The sequence below is a fragment of the Anomaloglossus baeobatrachus genome, chromosome 3 (genome assembly GCF_048569485.1).
Source record: "Anomaloglossus baeobatrachus isolate aAnoBae1 chromosome 3, aAnoBae1.hap1, whole genome shotgun sequence".
Taxonomy (NCBI): domain Eukaryota; kingdom Metazoa; phylum Chordata; class Amphibia; order Anura; family Aromobatidae; genus Anomaloglossus; species Anomaloglossus baeobatrachus.
Genome location: NC_134355.1, coordinates 102,090,546 through 102,115,820, shown reverse-complemented (window position 1 = coordinate 102,115,820; position 25,275 = coordinate 102,090,546). Strand labels below are relative to the sequence as shown.

Genomic DNA, 25,275 nt, shown 5'->3' with positions numbered 1-25,275 from the left:
CCCTGATAGGGCAGAGGGTGTCAGGTGTCCTGATGACGTGGCAACTCCGGACTGGCTCGCAGAGGCCCGCCCCTATGATCTGGCACCTCAGTATTGGTCGTCAGACGATGACTGGTGAAGTGTTTGGGGTGTGGCTGCCATGAGGTCATCAATGACGTGGCGGTTCCGGATAGGTCGCATGTGACGTCACTGATGACATGGCATTCTGCTATTGGACCTTGGTAGTTCCACCCTGGGTTTGGGGTGGACCCAGGTTATAAAAGGGGCTGGAGACAACATGGAGGGGTGCAGTCTTCACTTTTGCTCAGTCAGAGCACACCTCCATGTTAGAGCCTCATTGCGGCATAAGCCTATGTTGGGAAGCGGTAGGTAGGGTTAGGCGAACGGTGCCTGTCACGCCAAGATTCGTGGCTCGGCACATCAGGGTCAGGCGCCGTGCTTCCCTCCTGCCGTTCCAGTCTTGCTATAGCAGCCCAGTGGCGTTAACTGGGCTGCGGCTGCTGTGCTTCCTGTCCGATTGTGTCCCCTACGCACACGGACAACGCACCTGCTGCGCCACGTGTCCGATTGTGCCTCCTACGCACACGGACAACGCACCTGCTGCGCCACCTGTACGATTGTGCCCCCTACGCACACGGACAACGCACCTGCTGCGCCACCTGTCCGATTGTGCCCCCTACGCGCACGGACAGCGTACCCCAGGACCCCTGTGGAGTTAACAGGGTGTTCCTTATCCTACTCGGCTTCCCGGTCAACGCTACTGGTGTACCCATCTGGCCTGACGTGTCCTACACACACGTGGCCAGTCGAGAGGTGGCCAGAAACGCTAATCGGAGGACCGCTCGGCCTGACGTGTCCTACACACGTGGCCGACAGGGCGCTTTCGTGGCGGTCTTCCGGTCAACGCTACCTGGTTACCACCCGGCCTGACGTGTTTCCTGCACACGTGGTTGGTGTAGCGCTAGGTGCACCAAAACGCTAATCGGGTTGTCGTCCGGTCTGACGTGTCCCAACACACGTGACCGGTTCCCAGAGTTCCTGGGTTATCTCAGAGCCATCCAGCTCTATAGTCTCCGCCTAACCCTCAGGTGCCAGCAGCTCCTTTGTCATCTGGAGCACGGTGGGCCCCGACTGACGATTAGGATATATACCCCCTGGTCCTAATCTGCCGGTCCCCCCGTAACACTGGCTTTAGGTTCTATAGGAAAATCCTGGTGATTGGTGCGCTTTAAGTCCTAGGCTCCTGATTTATCAAGGTATCTGGAATATGTACACCACAAATGTAATAGTGAAAAGGGATATAAGGATAAATCTGCTGCGATACTGGTAAAAATATGGGGTTCATGAAGGACAAAAATTAAAAAATCTCACAGGTAAAAAACAGCCTTACCCAACATCAAGTCAGATTACCAGTGCACTAGACTAATCTGTGGTCATTTGAAATATAAGAAAGTCAGCTGCTTCATGAAGTGAGATTGTGAGAGGCTGTTTCCATCAGTATTTTGAACCTGTGCCATCCCTGCCTTTATCATGGGGTTCTCCTGCATCCTGCTAGTGCATTGCTAATCTGACCTGGTGTTGGTAAGGCAGTTTTTCCGGTTAGATTTTTTTAATTTGTATCCAGCGTGAGCCGCATTTGAATTTAGAGTAGGGACTCACAACAATGGGGACCATTGATGTGGATTGCGAGCTTGGGTATTTTAGCCAAAATATCAAACAATCCTTCATGTATTTTATACATTTGTTCAACTTTTTATTGCACATTTTTTATGCTGAGTGTAGCCAGGCCCTTTAGTGTTGGTTGTGTAAATTTTTGTTGTCTTTCCTGCGGGGTGCACTTATATAGTGATGAACAGCCATCCAGATCTAAAAGTACTGGCATCCTCAATAGTCTGTAAGCCAGACACTTGTGCATCACATGTACCTGTGTCACTAGCGCCCTATGCAAGCCTTATCTGTGTGCATTTGTAATGCTAGGCAAGATGAAAAAGATATTCTGTTCTCACCTGATACATACATGATGACCCATATACATTTTGTTCAAATCAAAGTTTATTGAAGTTATTAAAGACAAGGTATCAAGGGACATTTATCCAAGAATTAATCATTACAACTACACCATAAGGAAAAAAAATGTTTACATATAATATTTGTAAATGGTACAAGAGTTCTTGTGCCCGATGCACGTAAAACTAAAACATACTTGTTTGAGGAAAAGAAGAATGAAGAAGCAAATGAGCGAGGAATAATGTAGAAACCTTAGTAGGTAATAATGTATGAAAATAAAAAGATAAAGAAGAAAGTAAGATAAGCCAAGAAAGATAGAATAGGTCCTACATAGGGCGCCCGAGCCCCAACCCGCCCCCACCCCCACACCGATCAAACCTAGTTATCCCATGATCCAGAGTCAGAGTTCCGAGGAGTCCCTAAATAGAACCCATGGAGTCCACATGTCTAGAACTTTCTCTAAAGTCTCCGTTGCCTGACCTATTATCGTATTTTTCGCTTTATAAGACGCACCTGATTATAAGACGCACCCCCAAATTTGGTGAAGGAATAGAGAATTTTTTTTTAATAAATGGGGTCCGTCTTATAATGCCAGTGTCCGTCTAACAAATCATATAGGGTATATGTCCCTCATAGCCCCCCATCCTAAAATTAGCCCCCTTAATCTGGATATGGCCACCTTATATTGAATATAGCCCCCTCATGCTGGCACACGTCCCTCAGTGATGCCACATGTCCCCTATTGCTGGCACACGTCCCCTATGGCTGGCACACGTCCTCTACGGCTGGCACACGGCCCCTATGGCTGGCAAACGGCCCCCAGTGATGCCACATGTCCCCTATGGCTGGCACACGACCACCTGTGGATGGAACACGGCCCTCTGTGGATGGCACACATCACCCTGTGTTAGATATCGCCCCATGCTGCTGCTTTTAGTAAAATAAACTCTTTCCTTACCTTCTCCAGTGCTGTCCTCCCTCGTGTCTACCTCCGTGTGGTTGACCTCCGGCCTCCTGCACTTCCTGGTTCTCGGTGCCGGTCATGTGATCGGTACAGCAGAGTGACATCTCTGCGTGCATGATCACAGTAGGAGGGAGACCGGGGAGACACGCTGGAGGAGGTAAGTAAAGAGTTTTTTATTTTACTATGGGCAGCATCATGGGGGCCATATCTAACGCAGGGGGGCATTTGCCATCAAAGGGGCGCACAGGCACATATAATATGCGCCGATCCCCCAGCCCGTCACCGCGGTGCGGTTTCAGCACCACGGTGATGGACAGCGGCAGTGCATATTATATGAGCGGGAGCAGGAGATCTCCCGCTGTAGCCTTCACCAGCTCACCAGCCTCTACCAGCCTCCCTCAGCCTCCAGCACCGCTCCAGAGCGGCCCCCACCTCCCCTGGACCCTGCAGTATATAATCCGTATATTCGGATTATAAGACGCACCCCCTACTTTCCCCCAAAATTTGGCGGAACAAAAGTGCATCTTATAAAGCGAAAAATACGGTAGTTCTTCCATCCTGAAGATCTCATTGAGTTCTGCAACAAATTCGTATCTAGAAGGGGTCTTTGTTTGTTTCCATAATCTGGGAATCAGCCTCCGCGCAGCAGCCAAGAAGTGCCTGAGGATCTTCTTCTTGTATTTAGCAATAGAGAACTCACTCAGGGACAAAAGGGCAAGCTCAGGGGAAGGCCGAATTCCCATTCCGGAAACCTTATTGAATAGGTTGAACACATCGTCCCAAAATTTTCTTATAGGGTGGCATTGCCATCAGATGTGTATGTAAGAGCCTCTCTATTGAAGACATATCCAACAGGTATCAGAAGCTCCGGGAAACCACCTCTAATGGTAGTCGGACATCTATACCATCGTATCAGAATTTTGTAACTTCTCCTGGGTCATAGCGCATGTAGAGGAGAGTTTTGGAAATAATAGAATCCTGGCACAGTCCTCCCCAGAAATAGGTCTCCCCAGGTCCTCCTCCCATTTGGAGAAGAAGTGAAGAGGAGCCCTGTCCGCTGTTACGCTTTCTAGAAACAAGCCGTACAACAGTGAGACCGAATGGACAGGAGCCATACCCCCTATGCAAAGTTGTTCAAATATCATGGGAGTCCTAAAAATATTATTGCTACGTGGGAGCAGGGATTTGATATAACCTGTTCATATAAAAACCAGGTCCCTGACACTATATCAGACTCTGGAAAAATGTATGAAAGTGGTTTAATCTCCAAAGTGTCAATATAGTCGTTGACTATGGGATGGTCCTGTTTCTTTTTGTGTAGTATGACGTAGCTGTGAAGACCCGTTGGAAACCTAGGGTTCCCACACAAAGTTGTGACCCATATACATTTTATTATTATTATGCTGAAAACCTATTATGGCTTCAGAAATCATGATTTGAAGCACAATACAATATTTGCAAGTGTAATCCAAGATATTTGTTGAAGACACTGCCAAAGGCTTTTGTCAGTCACCTGAACGCATCTGATTTAGAAGATCATCATAGAGCAGCATGGAGGCTACAGAGGTGTCTAACAAAATATGAGAACTGGTTCACCCATAGGGATTACCAGCAATGATAAACTGACTTGTAGTACTCTAAGGAGAACAGATTCTTTATTAGGCTCATTATTGACTCGTGAAGATGCCAGTGCAATTACTGAATTATCTACTTTTACATTTTGCTTCTTTGAACCTTTATGCTCAAGGTAAGTCATTATTAGTTTTGTCAGATTTTATTATTTTGTATCCCATTAGATCATTCTGTCCTTATATATACACTAGTGATATTAATGTTACTTTATGCTCAATTTATAAAATCCTCAAATTAGATGCAATTAAATGAGGACTTAATAAATAATAAGGTCAATTTGATTTCCTGAATGTTTTCTATACAAATCTGTTGCGATGGAGAAAAATTCCCCTAGATAAGTGCAAGACTTCTGTGCACATGCTGATGATTTTTTTCTTTGACAATGAAGGAAGGTTGGAATTAATTGGCAATGACAAACTAGATATAGTTCATTAACCCCCCATGATGACTGCCGTCCGCATTATTTTGTTCTGTTAGTCGCCGCATTTTTATCATCAATATCCTCAACATGCCTTCCAAACATAGTATAGATGTTAAAAGTAATATGAAAGATGTACTAATCCTGTGCAAAATTACACAGTGTAAACCTATATCTGACAGGGTGAAGGTGCAACAAATGTATCACATTTAGGAGAAAAGCCAGCAGCCCACTTACAGTAAATTTTGGCGTGGGGAAAGGGTCTCTGTCCAAGCATATCTTCATCTTGGAACATCCAACATAGGAAAGAGTGAATATTTTATTTTATACAGCAATATGATAAGCAGAGTATCACATGTCTAGGACAGGCTCAGGGCTAGCTTTTTCCTTACCATCTGAGACCATGTACTTTAGACATTTTTTTTTCCCTTAAGGTATTTGAAGGGTTAACTCTTCCTCTTGTGTAGCAGCAGGCTTGCTCAGCTGTCAGCTGTTAATGACTAAGCCCTCTGCTTCCTGGAGAGTTTGCTGGTTATTCAATTCAGTTTGGAGCTAGCCAGGAGCACAGGAGCAGAGAGGACGTGTTTTTTGCTGTTGCTGCTGTTTGCTGTCAGTTGTGCTTTGCTGAAAGTAGTCTGTTGTTACTTTCACTTTTCTCTTCTTACCCCGTCCTGTATACTTTTTGTTGCTCTCTGGTGTAGATTTTAGGTTCACATGAGTTTTAATTTGCCCCTGTTTGTTGTTCATTCTTGGTGGGGGTTTTGGGACCTCCATCCTGGTCAGTCCACTGGGTGGTGTGTGTGTTGGGGACTTTGTCATTAGGGCCAGGAGATAGGAGTCAGGGCCAGGTTGGTGACCCGGACCTCCCTTCCTTCAAGGGTACCTCCGGCTGTGAGGGTGAGCTCAGGGACCCCTGCCTTAGCTTCTGCATAGCATTTACTGTGTTCTCTGGCCATCCATTACACACCCGCCCAGCCACAGATACAGTCCAAGGTTTGGATCAATGCAATGGTCTTTTTCAAGGACATCTGTTAGTCAAACTTGGGTGGTATCAGTTAAATCAGCAGATAACATCTAAATATATATAACACGCTTACTATAAAGAATAATATTAAGAAATCCATCAAAATGCATGAAAATTATGTACAACAAGATTTAGGATAATGGTAGTGAGACCGAAGGTCCATGATGTAGCCTCAATATAAGATATCATGCTGGAGTACCGCCATTTGTATCTAAGCTATGAGGTATGTATAGGTACTTGAGTACCTGTATGAACATATGCAAGTGACCATGTATGAGAAAAGTGGCACAAAGGTATGTAGATACATATGATGAGAGAGTAAATAGGAGTAGCAAGAAATATAAAAATGCAGTGATGGTGGCATTAGCATACAAAAGGAGCAGAGGAGACAAATATAAAAATGGGAGGAACAGTTATTTAAAATTGCTGGCCTGAGGCAATAGACGTAGCTGAAAACTCGTAGTGAGAAACATGTAATGATGGCTACATTCTTCTCGTTCCTCTCAGTTTTAATATGGTTTATTTATGTTGTCATTTTGCATTTTCTTATTTCTTAGACACATTTGTTATTCCTGTTTTTATTTTCTGATCATATCTTGCCATGTACCATGTGTTCTGCATATCTCATACATGATCATTTGCTCATACAGGTTCTTCATTTTTCAGTTTCTCTTCTTATTTTCTTTCCTTCTTAAGGCCACTTTACACGCAGCGACATCGCTAGCGATGTCGCTACTGATCAAACCCGCCCCCGTTGTTTGTGCGTCACGGGCAAATCGCTGCCCATGGCGCACAATATCGCTAGTACTCGTCACACATACTTACCTTCCCAGCAACGTCGCTGTGGCCGGCGAACAGCCTCTTTTCTAAGGGGGCGGTTCGTGCGGCGTCACAGCGACGTCACACGAAAGGCGTCCAATAGAAGCGGAGGGACGGAGAGCAGCTGCATGAAAGACACACCCACCTCATTGACGGAGGACACAGGTACGGTGCTGTTCGTCGTTCCTGGGGTGTCACACGTAGCGATGTGTGCTGCCTCAGGAACGACGAACAACCTGCATCCAAAAGCAGCAACGACATTTGGGATTTGAACGACGTGTCAACGATCAACGATTAGGTGAGTATTTTTGATCGTTGGCGGTCGCTTGTACGTGTCACACGCAACAACATCGCTAACGAGGCCGAATGTGCGTCACGAATTCCGTGACCCCCAACGACATCTCGTTAGCGATGTCGTTGCGTGTAAATCGGCCCTTAGTATCTCAATTCTCTATTTCTCTTCTCGGTTTCCCACCATCTGGACCTCCCTATACAGGATTTATTACCCCTATATAATTTTGGATCTATATTCTTACCTCTATTTTATTGATATTCCCTTGCATGATCTAGCTCAAGGACCTATACATATTTCATACATTATAATCAAATGGAGATAACCAAGATAATATCTTATAATGAGGCTCCTTCATGGAACTTCACTCAGCCTATTGCCTCATCTCAGATTGCACATAATTTCTACATGTATTTCATATTATTATGATCTGTAGTCAGCATGTATGATTACACATATACACTTTTTTTCATCGTTTATCAATCCACTCCCCCTCTTTTATACACTGGTGTAACTAACATCACCTATTTGTCTACTATGTCTTGGAAAAGGACCTAATTTGCATCAAAACGATGGACATCTCCTTATCATATTGCCGCATCAAATAAAAATTCATAAATTTCATGACACTGAATATCTCCCCACCTTTCTGTGCTGGAGTTTTAAACTAATCATAGTCACTCATACTGGATGATAATTTTGGCGCATCTTTAGACCCTTTAGTCTAACTTTATACCACCTTGTTTGACTTATTATAGGCCACTTTGCATTGGCAACAAAGCCAATTTCAAGGCTCAGCCCTGCCCTTATCAAGGAAGGCAAAAAGTGTCTAAAACACATAATAAATAGGTCTAAACCTTGATGCAATGTTATTATTCAAAATGTGCCAAATTTCTATAAATCGTGATGTGAAAAACTTTTTTATTCCAGTAGTTCATGATAAGTCATATTCAATTATTCATCTACAAGGAAATCAGACATCAGAGGACTCAGATGATGTTGAATTCAAATATGATACAACTACATCCACAACACCATGGAATGCTTATAATCTGGTAACCACCTGATGCTTTTATATAATTCAGAATTAAGGCCAATGTTAGTTCGGCAGACGGTTATCTCTCCCGACTACCGCATGCACTTGAAAATTGGTTCAGACCAGTGGTTATGTGTTCTCGTCACAATGTGACTGTCGGATAATGAGGGACAGGGGCTCCTATGCGCATCATGCTAGGGGACCCTAGGCTATCCCTAACCTCCGGGTTACTCCTGATGGTGAAGATGCCGGAGTCCATGCCTGACTATGGGTGTAAGTGAGAATGAAACACAGATAAAGATATATAAAGGAAAACCAAAACTCTGACACACTACACACACAAAAAGATACAATGAGAGATTCATGAGAAAATGAGAAAAGTAAAAGCAGGAAGTAGCAACAAAAAAGGCAACAAGGGTTAGCTCCACAACCACACTCAGCAACAAGTACCACAATCACCAGATAGTCTGGATCACAACACCGCACCAGACCAGCTAAGATAACCTATAGCTGGCATAGAATGGAGTATATACCCAGCATATATAGGAGGTGAGAAAATGTAATTGGCTTCGCCATAACATGTGATCAAATGAGACTAACAACCAGACATTATCTCTTGCTAGTCTGCCTATGAACTCCCACTCTGCAGGTCGACACCTGAGTCTGCCTGCATTGATCACAGACACCAGAAAAGTTATCAGGCGGAAGGTCAGAATCAGTTGTCTAAACAGATCCCTATTCCGCCATGACAGTCAGCATAGTTTGTAAAATTCTTTGTTTGAGAATACTTCACTGTAATATAGCATATGGACACTGCCATACACCTCTGGTGGTGGCTTATTCCCCCTGAAAAAAAATTCCAATAGCCAAAGCCTTTTCTCCTCTGACATCATCAAGAGTCAGTAGGCCCTGACGAAATCAGTAGGGTTTGAACAAATTTCAACTAATGTGTATTGAAGCCATAAGACTGCCAACATACGAATCTGCAACTCTAATGTCTGAGGAATGGCAAGTGCTCACCCAAGATGGTTAGGCTGGATAGGTTTTTTTCATTGTTTTGCATTCTGTAAACTTTGAAAATGTGTATAAAAAAAGTAACTACATCTGATTTTCTTACCATCAAGGACCAACTTGTTCAAGGACCTGTGTTTGTTCAGGACCATTACAGAGCCTCCATTCTAGAGGTATGCCATAATTATTTTTTTAATTAAATACAGTGGTTTGATTTGTATTTTTGCTAGCTTTTTGTGCAATATTATACGTCATTTTTAAGATGGATGTCTTGCAATTTGGACACTGATAAATTGAAGTTAGTCTGTTACTTACCGAACTGTTGGATTATGTTCCCCCGATGAGCCATTGGGGAGTTTTTGATGATGTTTATTTTGCTTTGTCAAAAACACAGCATCTTATAGTTCCACCAAAGTCGGTGAGATATATAGAATTCTCTGGCCTACTGTGCTTTTTACTTTGCATAAACTGATCTGTGATGTGTTTCATATTCGAAGCATGTCAATTTCTCTTGCAGTTACGCTGAAGTCTTGCAACATCAAAAACTCACGAAAAAACTCATTGTGATTACGTAGCCTTAGGCCGGGGCCACACGGGGGACTACTGCGATCCTCGCATGATACTCAGCTCACGCTGGCAGCACAGCAAGAGCTGAGTGTCACTGCGACTGAGGTCCGATCTTGTGATCAGACCACAGCTGCAGGAGTTGGGCCGGCACTGAGGAGGGGTGTTTCGGCGCTGCAGAGGGGCGGGTCGGCTCTGAGGAGAGGCGGGCCAGCGCTGGGAAGGAGGGGAGGGATTTATCTCCCTCTCTCCTCTGTTGCCAGCTATTGCCATTCTCGCTCTGCACTCGCAGTACACCGGTGTACTGCGAGTGCAGAGCGATTTTTCTCTCGCCCCATAGACTTGAATGTGTGCTAGAGAAACAAGGATCACATTGCACCAAGTTTTCTCGGTCCGATAAGGGCTGAGAAAATAATCGCTCATGGGTGCTGGCACATAGGCTAATATTAGTCCGAGTGGAATACGATGTTTTATCGCATTCTACTCGCTCCGATTTTCATGCCGTGTGTCTAAAGGCCCCGTCACACACAGAGATAAATCTTTGGCAGATCTGTGGTTGCAGTGAAATTATGGACATATTGTTCCATTTGAACACAGTCACAAACCTGGCACTGATTGTCCACAATTTCCCTACAACCACAGATCTACGACAGATCTGCCACAGATTTATCTCTGAGTGTGACAGGGCCTTTAGGCCTCAGAGTCCAGCTTCAGAAGACTTCAACAGTTACTGCCCAGGAAATCTGTGGCCAGCCATACAATTTCCTTCAACGACCACTGGTTTGTGAATTATTTGTATATGTTTTGGCTAACTGAAGGAGGATCCAAGCATTGGGAAATTTATATTTTATTATTATAATAATTATTATTATTTTAGACAAACATTTTAAGCCATTCCTTAATAATGTCTACTCAATATACACCCAAAGGGAAAAAAAAACAAAAAACATTTCTAGGAAAATTAAATTTATTTGAGAGTCACCATTTTCCCATTTTTCCTTTTTGCATTGCATAAAGGAAAAAATAAATGTTATATAAAATAAATTAGAATCTCCACCAATAACATTTAGAAAATCCATTCTCCTATTTCTATTGTAGTTCAATATATATTCAGGTTTCAACAAAAATGTTATTCTTTGTATATTGAAAAATTACAGTTTTCTAATATAGTTTATGTATCAGTTTGTTGTGGTCTTCGAAATCTCAGCTTGCTACTCCCATGTTAAGAACAGAAAAACAGAATTTGTCCCCTAGAAAGATCTGTCTGATGATGAATGCTCATAGTGTAAAGGCCGCTTTACATGCTGCGATATTGTGACCAATATCGCTAGCGTGCATACCCGCCCCCATCGATTGTGCAACACGGGCAAATCGCGACACTACTTACCTGCCTACCAACGTCGCTGTGACCGGCGAACCGCCTTTCTAAGGGGGCAGTTCGTTCAGCGTCACAGCGACGTCACAGCAGCATCACTGAACCGCCGCCCAATAGAAGCGGAGGGGCGGAGATGAGCGGGACGTAACATCCCGCCCACCTCCTTCCTTCCTCATTGCCGGCGGCCGCAGGTAAGGTGAGGTTCCTAGTTCCTGCGGTGTCACACATAGCAATGTGTGCTGCAGCAGGCGCGACGAACTACTTCGTACACCGATCAGCAGCGATATTTGAGAATGGACCCCCATGTCACCGATGAGCGATTTTGAACGTTTTTGCGACGATTCAAAATCGCTCATAGGTGTCACACGCAAAGACATCGCTAAAGCGACCGGATGTGCGTCACAAATTCCGTGACCTCAACGAGATCGCTCGGGCGATGTCGCAGCGTGTAAAGCCCGCTTTAGGCCAGAGTCATACTTGCGAGCGGCTCGCGCGAGTCTCGCATCACATCAGCCGGCACGAGCGAGTCAGCTGCATTTATTTCTATGCAGTTGAGACACTCCTGTCCGGAGAGCGGCATGCCATGCCGGGTGATGCGATGCGAGCCACTTGCATGTTTGACTCCGGCCTAAGACAGATCCTATTGACTTATGAAGAGGTCCGTCAGGTTTCAATTCCTGTGTTGGCCATTTTAGCAGCCAGAATAACCTAGTATGCGGCCCAATTTATTTCTTCAAAAATTCTGGAATCTGCAATGGATACTTTAATACAGATGAGAACCCAGCTTTTTATAGTCCTGGGTATATCATGGACGCACAGTATTAATTCATTACAACACAAAGCATTGATATGCGTATCATAAAATATATTGTATAACTTTTCATTACATGATTAATATTGTTTATTTTCTGATAAGGAGTACTCTTTTTTTAAAAGGGTATTCTCAAGTTTGTAAGTTATCCCCTATCTATATGATTGGGAATAACTTTTTGATTACTGGGACCAAACTGATCCTGAGAACCAGAGATCTGAAGACCCCCGTGTGTATGAAATGGTGGTTAATAATAGAACAGTGGTTGGTTCATTCTTATGGGAGTGCCGAAGACCAGTCATACCCAGACCTCGTTTATCTCCAGCCATCATATTAAGAATGACTGGACCAGCAGAGTGCATGATCAACCACCCCGATCCATTCACACAGGGCTCTTCAGTGCTCCGGTTCAAATGTTCGGTGAGGCTTCCTGTGGTTGGATCCCCAGTGATCTCCAATCACATGGATAACTTCCCAACTTGAGTATAGCCCATTAATGGAAATTTCTTACATAATATGTTAGTTACTATTTGCTTCATTTCCAGACATGTGAAATAAATACTACAATACTAACTGTAGAAGCCAAAGAGAAAGGTGCATCGCTCATTAGGTACAGTCTGTCGGTAAGTCTTTTATTTACACCATATCTATCATACGTTTTTACTAACAATATTTATGGATATCTTTCAGCTAGTCAGCATGAACTTCAAAGATTTAGAAGGCAATTGTCTATTTTTGTACTGGCACCCACATATATTTCTTATTAATGAAATATATGCTTTACAAGTATAATTGATTGTAGTTCAATCAGTAAGACGCCATACACCGGGGTCTACTAACATTGGCCCATTGTATTGTAATAATGATAACATTGCAGATATGAGAACATACTACATCCTTTCATCATATAATGTGTATCGTCATCTGGTGTTGCTATGAATTATTTGTAGCCAATTTCACCCTATTTATTCATTTAGTTTGCCTCTTTCCCTTTGTTCAACTGTTCCAACGATTATTGATTGTTTATCCAAAAGATTAGCCATCAATAAAAATCCCAAAAAGATCCCTTTAACCCCTTTATTTTGTACAGTGGCAAGGGGCAGTAGTTGTGGGGATTCAGTCTGGATGCCCCAGGTTGCTACATGAAAGAACTGGTCCTGGCCGGGTATGTGGACTTGTGTTGTGTGAGCTGTGAACCCGTGCAGGCCACATATTGCTGCTGATGTAGCCTGGCCAGGACTTGATGACGACTCATTTCTTCAAGGAGATTAACAGTTAATTTCAAACAACAGTACTTTTACTCAGTGGTTCATCCTCAGCAACAACTTTACACATTGCATGGCAGCCATAGGATTTCCAGCACAATACAATGGTACAAGGCATATTCAGACACACTCTCAGTTCCCACTGCATCGCTTTCGATCTTACTGGTCCTGTGAGTCCCAGCAGAACGCAGACTAATGCTACAGTCCAACTTGTGATGGTTACCTTCTTTTCTAGTGGCTCCATTCTGAGTAGTGGAGGAGAGGTTTGAGGGTTCCTTCAATATGGCCAGACTAGAGGCTTGCACTCCCAGGTGTTTCCGTATCTACGTCTCTTCTCCTCATAGAGGAGGGGTAAAGGGTAGCTGCTAGTGTCAGAGCAGAATCTTGTGCTCTCTCTTGTTTAGAATGCACTAGAGTAGCCAACTTCGTTCACATGCCAGTTTTATATTAACCTGTGACTTAATCGTTAAAGGCCTGGCCACTAGAGTCCCATCCTCTGGCTGATATTGTCTGTGGCCATTCCATTCCAGGGTCAGTCTCTAGCCTCAGCGTTGTTCTCACGCCATGTCTCGGTCAACACTCAAAGATCATGCTATCTCATCTCCAGTCATCTTTCTTCTTTTGCTGCCACAATGCACCCACTGAATGTGACTATAAAGACCTACAGACTATCCTTCTGTAACTATCGCACACTAGATCTTCATTGACTCTCTAAAAGGAACTCTCTCTTATCCTATCAGCTAACCTCTCACATTGTGGGCTAGTGCCCACACATAACTAGTACTTTCTAGAGATAAGTGATCCTGCCAAGGATCGCCGCACCTGCCTGAGATTACCGATCACATTGTCGATCCTAGTTGAACTCATTAAATTCAATGGGAAGCAAAACTGATGTGTTGTAAAATGGTGTAGGAGGGCTGTAAAAGAAAATAAAAAGAGGGTTACGACAGTACATACAGTACTTACCAAGTCACCGCGGCTGCAGCACTCCTTCCGGGGCCGACAATTATCCTTCATTCATATATAATGCTTTCCCCTTCCACTGGCATCTCTGATTGACTGTCGTTGGACCATGCCCCCACCCTCTGAGACAGCATCTTTGATTGGCTGAAATCACAAACGCTGTCTGTGTCCTTATACTGGGGATAAATAAAAAATAAAATAAAATTGGTGTTGGGTCTCCCCATCTATTGATACAGATAAAGCCATGGCTACAGGCTGCAGCCCCCAGCTGTGCACTTATCTTGGCTGTGTATCAAAATAAGAAGAACCACATGTGACTTTTTTTTTTAAATTTTTTAAATAAATAAATAATTAATAAAAACGGTGTGCAATCTTCCAATTTTGATACCTAATAATAAAGCTGTCAGCTGGGTGTTGGTATTGGCTGGGGAGACCCGTGCTTATTGACCCCCCATCCTAAAATAGCCTGCAGCAGCCCAGAATTGCCGCATCTATTAGATGTGACAATCCCGGCACTTTATCCAGCTCTTCCCGATTGCCCTGGTGTGGTGGTAATTGGAGTAATAAGGGGTTAATGTTAGCTCACAGCTCCGACTAAGCACTTGATTTGTTATGGGTAGGGGTTCTATGAGACCTCCCACCACTATTTGTATACGTAAAAGAAATAATCACAAACACACAGAAAAATCTTTTATTTAAAAAATAAAAACAAAATCCTCAATCTTTCACCAATTTATTAACCCCCAAAACAACCAGGTCTGACGTAATACACATGAGGTCCCATGAAGATTTCAGCTCTGCTACATCTGAACTAATAGCAAGTGGCCATAGAAGATGACCGAATGCTGTAAGCTTCAGGCAGAGACTGAGCCCCGCGATAAGTGGTGACATCACTCAGGTTAGTTGTGACAATAAATAATCGGCACTCACTTAAATCTTTCTTCCTTTCTCCTATTCCATTTTCCAAAATTTACAATAATAACAGTGACGTCTTTCGGTGAAACATCTTGACCAAAACGTGTCACTGTATTATAGTAAATTTTGAAACATGGAATAAATAAGAAAAAGGAAGAAAGTTAATGGGAGTGCCAATCTTCATTTACTGTTGAACTGTGAAGTCCATCCTGGGATTCGAGCACCACAAGGCAAAAGAAGTGCCCACCTGTTTTTTTTATGATATCAGGTTAGTTGCAGTCACAGCTGGAGATTTCCACGGACCTCCACGTGTTACCTGCAGGTAACCTGGCCTCAGAGGTCCTCAATGATCTCTCACTGAATTCACAGACCTGCATCTCCTGGCAGGAAACTGCAGAATTGTGACCAAGAGATACAGATTTGGTAAAATGTTTACACTATATTCCTACACCCAATCTACATCTCCTGGCAAACAACAAATGCAGTATGATGCGATAGTGGTGCGGTTTTCTACTAGGAGGTGTAGATTGGGTGCAGGAATATGGTGTAAAAATTTCAGCACCAAATCTGCATCTCTTGGCAAAAAAAACCCACAAACAATTTTTTGACACCGTTTCGGTGCAGTTTTCTTCCAGGAGGTGCAAATTTGCTGCTGATATGTCTGCACCAGATTTCAGCACCAAGTCTACCCCTCCTAGAAGAAAACTGCACCGACACGGCATAGTCATTATTTTCATGCACCCCCTGTACAGTAGTTGGGCAGAGGCTGAAGATATCACTCATGTAACCAATCTACAGGGAGGATGAAGCAAAGAGACAGTCCATAATGACCCTAAGGACAAGGGATATCCACACAACAATCCTTTCCTTTTTCACAAGATGAATTCAAGAGGCCCAGGAACAATAAATGTATCTGAATTGGAATCTTCTTAACAGAATTACTGAAGTTTTTATGTTCCAAATTATGACAAAACCTGCTTATTTCTTTATTTATAGAGTATTTCTTTCTTTCATACAGGGACCAGAAAATGAGTATTTCCATATGAATCCATTAAATGGAGTGATCACATTGGCCAAAGCTTTAGAATACAACATGATTAACAGATACAATCTGGATGCTGGAGCTGAGGTAAGACACCCACTAATAGTACGTACTTATATTGGTATCATTAGATGTATGAAGTCATGGAATTAGATGTTCTGTAGACAGTACAGATGAACAGACCCTTGGAAGTTCGGTTCGGTCGGTGCAGCCGGACTTTTGAAAGTTCGGTTTGGGACCCGGACTTAATCTGAACCCCAATGGAAGTCACTAATTGGGAGTTCGAGTCTCCGCCCACATGCAGCCAGCCATAAGGAGAACACTTCCGGGGGAGGATGGGTGTTTTCTTTTCCAATTGTTTATTTTTTGGTGCATAAGTCGCGGGCGGCGGGGCGCTGCGCTCACCACGCTCGGGTCCGGCGCTGCTGCTGCTGCTGCTCGGTGGCTCGAGCGGTGGGCCGGATCTGGGGACTCAAGCGGCGCTCCTCGCCCGTGAGTGAAAGGGGGTAGTTTGGTTTGGGGATTTGGTCCGTGACGCCACCCACGGGTTGTGGTGAGGTTGGGCACCACCGCTGCTATTGACGGGGATCCCGGGATCGATGGTAGGGAGCAGCTGGGATGTTTTTTCCCCCCTCCGTGGGTAGGGGTTGGTGGTCCCGGGGCCCGGTGAGGTGACGGGGAGGCAGGGCTGGCAAGGTGCAGGGTCGCGGGGACTGCGCAGCGCGGTGCCGGAAGGCACGGTTGTACTCACTCAGCCACAAATGTACGCAAAGTCTCTGGTAAACCAAACGGCTGGATGGACGGGTCCCACAGCCGGCTGCTGTGGCTTCTCCCGGACGGTTGGTGGTGGCTGCCTTTCCCTGCACCTTTTGTGGATGTTCAGTCCCGATGGCTTCCCACCGGTAACCCGCTCCCCAGCGTGTGTATGTGCCGGAGGAGCCTTTTTGCCCGCAGGCTCTGGCCCTTGGAACTCTAGCTGTGGCGGTAGCTGTATTTCCTTTTGTTGGTTGGACGGTTGCCTTCAATCGGGTCTTGGCTGTTAGGAAACCCCTGGGGTTCTGGTCACTGAAGGATTTGACCTTGTTAACGGCGACTCCAAGCCTGGTCGGGGTCCGCAGGCCCTGCCGGTTTGTGCTGGCTTCACTTCGCTCCCCGGTTCGGTACCGGCGGGCCACCGCCCGTCCCCAGTCCTACGGTTCTGCGTTGATCTGCCTCTCCTGCAGATGGCCACCACCATCTGCCAACCTTGCTCTAAGTGCCCGGGCCACGTACCCGGACACTGTCAGTTTGCTCCTCCACTACTCCTTCTCCTTCACTTTCCTCACTCAACTCTACACTGACTTCCTTCTCCCGCTTCCAGGACTGTGAACTCCTCAGTGGGTGGGGCCAACCGCCTGGCTCCACCCCACCTGGTGTGGACATCAGCCCCTGGAGTGAGGCAACAAGGATTTTGTGTCTGACTGATGTGCCTGTCTCGGGGTGGGGGTGTCGTGTTGTAGTACCTGTGATGACCTGGCTCGTCCAGGGCGCCACACATACTACATCTGATCATGAATGTTGTTGATCAAACACTGCAGGCGGCTCGCACTGGGCTGATCTCCGAGTGTACCTGAGCACAGTGATGCTCACGTCAGTGGTTTTCATACATAAAGCACTCGTTCTCCAAATTCAAACTTTTTATTGTAAAGTCTGTGTTCCGTACTAACACTGAACACCGAACCTCGGGTTCGCTCATCTCTAGTAGGCAGTACTAAAGCATAAATAATAATTATAGTAATAATGTTGTTTTACCTATTTCGCAAGGATCTCAAGTGTTCATATATTTATATGTTTTCTATCTATATTCAATGAAGGACTCATTGGGCTTTTCCAACACAGTGCCAGTACTTATAGACATACAAGATGTCGATACAATGAACCCTCATTTTAATTTTCCTATATATGAAGGCTCAATTTCAGAAAATCAGGTAAGACATTATTTTACCATCAAGTATATAGTATTATTCATTGCTAAACGGAACTTGTCTGATACTTTCTGTCTCCCAACGTCCACCATAACTTGACCTGTCAACAACTGTTTTATGCAAAAGAGTTTTATTCGTCAAAATTACTACCATATCATATGCCTGTTTGCAGTCAATAAGGTGAAGACATGTAATAGGGTGACCAGTGCCCTACGGCCCCCACGTCCCCGCTGGTAACTAGTGGAACTACAGAGTATTGGTGTAGTAATTGTATTAATGTGTTGTATTTTTGTAAACTGTCCTGCATTATTGTATATTCCTCCCCCTGTGTAATACGCCTGGTTGCCATCAGAGGTCATGGGTCCTGGGTCCCTCAAAGAGAAGGGATGGACTGGGAGATGACAGGGCAGCGAGGGTTAAGTGAGAGAGAGAGCTCATCAGCAAATCAAGATATTGTATATAGGAGAAAGAACCTACTGTTACAGGCAGATAGGGAAAGGCTGTGAAGGAGTGTAGATCAAGAGAGAAGTCCAGGAGTGACAGATGTGGAGGGTGGAGGTGACAGGGACAGGATTTAAGGAGTGAAGGAAGCCCATATATTCACCATCCCCTGGTCCCTGCTACAGTAACAGCAAGAGAAAGAAAGAGGATGAAGCGAAGTTGTCAGAAGGGGCTCTACTGCACCAGGACATAAGTCCAGAGTGTGTGTCATGGAGACATAAGGAGAAATTGGGGTGCTCCTACCTGAGGCATTATCTGCTGGTACCTGTGGAAAAGCAGTTGCTGCGGGAGGGTAAGGCCCTGTGTCCACGGGAGCTTGCTTCTGTGGATTTTGCTGCGGAAAACCTGCAGATTTATCTGGGTTTTCCAGATAAATCCACAGGTTTCAGCAAGTACAGACACTCCCCATGTTATCCTATGGGACATGGGGAGTGCTGTGTCCACGTTGCAGAATGTGCGGTTGCGGAATATACTGTGGATATCCCGCAGCCGCACATAACTGCATGTCAATTATTCCTGCGGCATTACCTGCGGAAATCCCCTGCTTGGTCCCATACTTACCTGCCTTGATAGCAGACACCCGGTCATTTTCCCTCGGTGCACAGGAGCAGGAAGGAGGAGGTGGGCGGGGCCTGCACGAGCTCCGGTCATGTGACAGCCGGAGCTAGTTCAGGCCCGCCCACCTTCTCCTTCACAGTGTAAACACGGCCAGAGACGGGAGAGAAGTGCTGCGTGATGGAGGTATGAACGCCCCGATCACTCAGCACTTGTTCTGCATTGAGGATGCAGTGCCAAAGCCATTGTACTGTATCCTCAATGCAGAATGCCCGCACCATATCCGCAGGACATTCCGCAAATAAACCGCAGCATGGAAACAGACAAAGTTGTGCTGCGGTTTTCTGGGAGCTCCTGCGGAATGTCCTGCGGATATAACCGCAGGACACTTTCCCCCGTGGGCACATAGCCTAAGTGGGTCCTTCTTTCCATTAGCCGAGCTGAGTGATCCACCACCATCCTGGGGGACTGGGTCCAAAGAAGCAGGAGGTAAAGTCGACCCATTATGGCTGTCCCTGCAAAGCCGAGCCGGATGGTAGAGTTAATGTACCTGAAAGATAATGATGAAGACGAGTCTGCTGTACAGAGTGTGAAACTTTCTGCTGGCAAATTACTCAGTAAAGTGATGCAAGTGTTACCGGGTGTCTGTCTCCTTCCTGACCGAGCGGGGCACAAGACCCATAGAAGTGAACAGGAACTAGACGATCAGCATCCAGCAGGTATCACCTCCACACCACATAGCACATACTCCACTCTGCCCCCCGTGTTTGTACTGTGTCGGGGTGGGTTGAGGACTTCTGCAAAGACCCTCGCCCATGACTGCCTCTCTACGGGGCTTTTTCAGACGCTCAGCAGAAAATTCAAGTTCACAATGTCTTAATAATTACTTATCTGAGCCCTGTTTTTGGGGTAATGCTTTCAGGTATGACTATAACGCCAAATTATGTTTGATTGGGGCACAGCTAGCTTGACTTGTGTACTGAGCATCATCACCTCCTAAACTGCAAACAGGTAATTTATACACTGTACATATCGGCATTAATCTTCTAAACCTCTTTTTTTTACCAGAATGACCTACTACTCAGGCTACAAAAGTATAATGGTCATATAATCCTGGTAGTATTGTAGATAAAAACGATCTGACAAGTCATCTTTAAGGAAGACCTATCACTTTGTAAAAAGAGTCCAGTTTTTGTTCTTATTTTATTCCCGATGCGCCTCTGAGTAACTTGGTTATTTTATTTATTTTTAAATCTGCCATACGGTCGCAGAGATATGAGCCTTTTTATGTAGTTCTACTTTTTTGGGCTTTACTAAGAGGGCATTAGCCACAGGATCCTCTTAGGTGTGTCTTTTGGTTTTTCTGCATTACTACACTGTTGATTAATTGATTAATTAACCACAGAAAAAAATGACAAAAAGGTCATAAAATATAATACAAGAAAATTAGGCAAAAAATAGTTTCACACAAAAATGTAATGATAAAGAGAGGCAGTGTGCTCATGTATCAACAAACTATGTTTCTCTATCAGTTGAATACAAAAATCCAAAAACTACAGGTACTGTATTATCTCATAAATTATTATTTACAGTCATGTGAAAAAATTATTATGTAGTGTCCAAATTGGTGCACACATATACACAACAATAAATAGAAATAAATATAAAGTACAGAATTTGAAAACTTTCATGGATAATTGATACTGATTTGGTAAAATTAATAATGATAACCCATGTTATTTTCTTAGTAGTAAAATCAAACCACCCTCACCCCAATGCACGTTTCGGAGGTTCCTTCATCAGGGCGGTTTGCTCCTCTATACAGTTATACCCTCCATTGACTATCAGTTTAATGTTACAGCTATGCATGATATCTAACTACTATATATTGACTTTGGCTCTGGACCTTCTGATTAGTGCAATAGTGATTGCCACCTGCATATACTCCCTTTATAATTTATATTTTTGTTTAATTATTTATTGTGTTATACTTCACTTGCACTTTCCTATTTATCAATTCATTTATTTATTTAGTTGAGTACATGGGTCACTTTACAGAGGATACTCATTTATTTATGTGATTTTACTATCAAGATATCAACAAGGGTTATCATTATCAATTTTACCAAATAAGTATTAATTGTCCATTAAAGTTTTGCATTTCTATACTTTATATTTATTGTTGTGTATACATGTGTACCAATTTGGACACTACATACTTTTTTTCACATGACTGTAAATGATACTTTATGGGATAATACCTATAGTTTTTGTATTTTTGTATTCAACTGATAGAGAGACATATTTTGTTGATACATGAGCACATTGCTCCTCTTTATCATTACATTTTTGTGTGAGACAATTTTTTGACTAATTTCTTGGTTTTAATATATTTACATTAATAAAATCGATGACTGGACCATATATAACAAGCTTTTCTCCCCCCATTCACCTTTTGTGCCTCCCCTATTTCCTCATAGACTGTAAGCTTATGAGCAGGGCCCTCAATCTTCTTATTTTGTTATTTTGTATTGTCTCATTGTCTGTACATGTCCCCTCTGACTTGTAAAGCACTGCGGAATATGTTGGCGCTATATAAATAAAAAATACTATTATTATAATTTTATTATATTTTATGACCTGTTTGTCGTTTTTTTTTCTGTGGTTAATTAATCAATTGGTGGTCTACAATTGGTCATTGTGGTTAATTTATAGTCTGTCGCACCTTTGGACACACATATGCTGTGTAGATATATACATATATATATATATATATATTTATTTATATATATTTTTATATATATATATATATATATATATATATATATATATATATATATATATTTTCTATTCATTAACAATTATTTACATCTTTATATTTCTTTATGTGGTGCTGGGTGCTTCTTGCTTGTATTATTGTCCTTTTATTACTCCACTGTGAACAAAACCCCATTGGTAAAGACTAAAAGGGCTATATCTCTGCGGATTTAAGAAAACAAAAAAAAAAAAACCAAACTAAAAAAAAAAACATAACTAAACTGAATACTCATGGAAGGAGCAAGACAAATATAACAGCAAAAACTGACCAATCTGGTGACAAATTCTCATTAAAATGCAGACAAAAATGAAAATTCTGTATTAATATTTCCCCTGGAGGGTTCACTCAGTTTAGTTTTTTTGTGAATATGTTGGTTACTTTCTCATTTCTAGACAGGTAGACTATCTACCCATCCAGAAGCAATAAAAGCTGTTGATGGTGATCTTGGTATAAATGAAACCATATATTATTCGATCAGCAAGGGTAAGTGTTTTCAAAGATGAACAATAAACTTGCACCTGTTTAAAGGGGTGTCTAGAAAATCCAATTTCAATGGACCTATTATGGAAGCTTATGTTATACCTTGTTCACACAGCAGTAATTTTGGTCAGTATTTTAACCATCAACTCTACATGTATATGGCGGCAAGCCATAGGGGCCAGACAAGAACAGTAGATAAAGAAATGAACTGAGTGGTCAAAATTCAACCAAGTAGAATACCCAAAAATACGACAATTTTTTGTGAATAAAAACTCTATTTTACCAAAATGTTGTTATATTTTTGGGTATCAGGATTTTAATCGTAATTGTAAGCCACAACGAGGAGGGGCTCAAAGCACAAAAGAGAAGGAAATCTTTCACTGATAGTTTTTCTGTCTGCATATCCAAATCGTAAGTTATATAATCTATACTGAAGTTCATCAACTAGTCGGCCAAAACGTAGAGCAGCTGCACAGAAGAGAAAATGGCTTATAATTTGAGATCTTCATGTGATTTCCACATCTCATTCATAATTAGGTTTTCTACCTCTTTGATATTGATGACCGGACTCACCGATGAGCTATTCACTGTGACTGGATGTAAACAGTGTATGGTGGTATTAAGCATTCACACTATACAATACCTATTCTTATATTGCAGTGTACCCTACTGAATTTAGAAGATTTATTTCTATTAACCATTCAGATGGAATTATTTCTATCAATAAGAAAATAGACAGGGAAACTGTTGGACTTATCAATGTGGAAATTAAGGTAACAAATTAATTATTGATAACTTCCTCACCCATTAGAGTATTTTGTTCTGAAAGTTTGATATCTGGAAGCACTAGAAACAACCATAGGAGATGGCATGGTCTTTGAAACGGGAGTCAGTATAAGGGGTCAGTAAACACAATACATCAGGTGGGTGGAGGGAGGGGAATAGGGTGAAGGAAGCAGTATAATTAGGCCTTGGTACAAGAACATGGAAAAGAAGCGCCAGATCCCTTTAACAGGCTATGAGTTTAGAGCCAAGGATGAACATAGTAATAATTTTAAGAAAAAGATATTCAGCTCGGATAATCTTTAACTTTATTTGTAAAGTTAAAAAAATTTCTTACATTCAAAGACTGTTCATTAGCGGAAAAACCAATGCATTACTGGAGCATACTACACTTTTACTCAAGTAGGGTATATCCACCAAGCTGGATCTCATTTCTGAAATTACTGGAAGAAGGTACAATGCGTAGGCAAAGCAGGCTATATAAGACAGAAGATACCATACAAGGGGTGCGCAGTAGACACAGAATTAGGGGCACCTGTGGGAGCACAACAGACACAATAAGGGAGGGGAACTAAGGCAGCGCACCTAGATCAGTATTGGAGGGTGGTATAAACAATATTGGAAGTAACAGCAGGAAAGTCTTACCAAGAACAGCCTTAAAGCCCCGTCACACACAACGACGTATCTAATGATATATCGCCAGGGTCACGGATTCCTTGACGCACATCCGGCGATGTCGTTGCGTGTAACAGCTCTGAGCGAGTGTTAACGATCAAAAATACTCACCCTATCGTTGATCGTTGACACATCATTCATTTTTAAAATCTCATTGATGGTGCTTAATGCAGGTTGTTTGTCGTTCCTGCGGCAGCACACATCGCTACGTGTGACACCCCGGGAACGACAAACAACAGCTTACCTGCGTCCTCCGGCAACGAGGTGGGTGGCACTTTCCTGCGGCTGCTCTCCGCCCGTCTGTTTCTATTAGCTGCTTGCCGTGTGACGTCGCTGTGACGCTGCACAAACCGCCCCCTTAGAAAGGAGGCAGTTTGCCGGCCACAGCAACGTCACTAGGCAGGTAAGTCCGTGTGACGGGTCCTAAGGATGTTGTGCACTACTGGCAGGAATTTGCCCGTGACGCACAACCGACGGGGGCGGGTGCTTTCACCAGCGACATTGCTAGCGATGTCGCTGCGTGTAAAAACCCCTTTAGATGAAGACAGACCAACCAAGGCAGATGACTTTGTAGATTTCTGAATGTGGGGTTTTTGGGTTGAGGAGTGTATATTTTGCTGAGAGATTTTATGATTTCTATGTACACCGCAGCCTTGAAGTAAAGATAGATAACGATGATATCATTTGCATTAGGCTGTTCAACAAAATAATTATCTTAAAAGTGCAGACTCGGTGGTAGTGATCAAAATATTGGATGAAAATGACAACGCTCCACAGTTTTCACAGTCTACCTATGGGGCATCATTACCTGAAAACTCACCACCTGGATCAATGATTCTTGTTCTTAGAGCCAGTGACAAGGACCAGGTACAACAATAGTGTTATTCTATATAATATACTATGCGTGTGTGTATGTGTGTACACAGTGTGTGTGTGTGTGTGTGTGTGTGTGTGTGTGAATTAAAGAGGGTTTCTAGAAATGATCATGATATGGTGAGTCCTGCAATGAAAACAGTCAAGTACATACCCAAATTTAGAGACTCATCTGCATTAAACTAAAAATGAAAGTAGCCATCGTTTTAATTTTTATTTCTTAAATAAATAGTATTCAAGACAATAAGCAACTTTGTAATATATCTTATCACCGAAATTTGCTTCTTCCTGTGCCAGGATGTCACAGTGGTCTCTCTGCATATAGAGAACTGTGACAGGTTCAGGGTCTGAGTCTCATTTTGTTTGGAGACTCTTATTATTAAATTGGTTTCTTTCCTTTGGTGCTGAAAGGGTTAGTGTCAGTTTTGTTGCCAGCAGCTTTCCAGAAGCTGCTGATTCCTGCCCTCAGGTGCTTCCAATTGGTGACA

General features: G+C 43.2%; 1 protein-coding gene across 1 annotated transcript in view; it reads left to right on the top strand.

Annotated features, from left to right (window-relative positions):
• Positions 1–4,577: 4,577 nt before the first annotated feature.
• The window catches only part of LOC142297178 (protocadherin Fat 4-like), a 225,280-nt gene continuing 204,582 nt past the window's right edge, over positions 4,578–25,275 (top strand). The window contains exons 1-9 of the mRNA XM_075341447.1: positions 4,578–4,718; positions 8,087–8,211; positions 9,317–9,376; positions 12,499–12,576; positions 16,115–16,225; positions 17,992–18,105; positions 22,369–22,459; positions 23,117–23,229; positions 24,608–24,781. Of these exons, the coding sequence (XP_075197562.1) occupies positions 4,655–4,718; positions 8,087–8,211; positions 9,317–9,376; positions 12,499–12,576; positions 16,115–16,225; positions 17,992–18,105; positions 22,369–22,459; positions 23,117–23,229; positions 24,608–24,781 (930 nt within the window). The 5' untranslated portion in view covers positions 4,578–4,654. The remainder of the gene's footprint in view (positions 4,719–8,086; positions 8,212–9,316; positions 9,377–12,498; positions 12,577–16,114; positions 16,226–17,991; positions 18,106–22,368; positions 22,460–23,116; positions 23,230–24,607; positions 24,782–25,275) is intronic.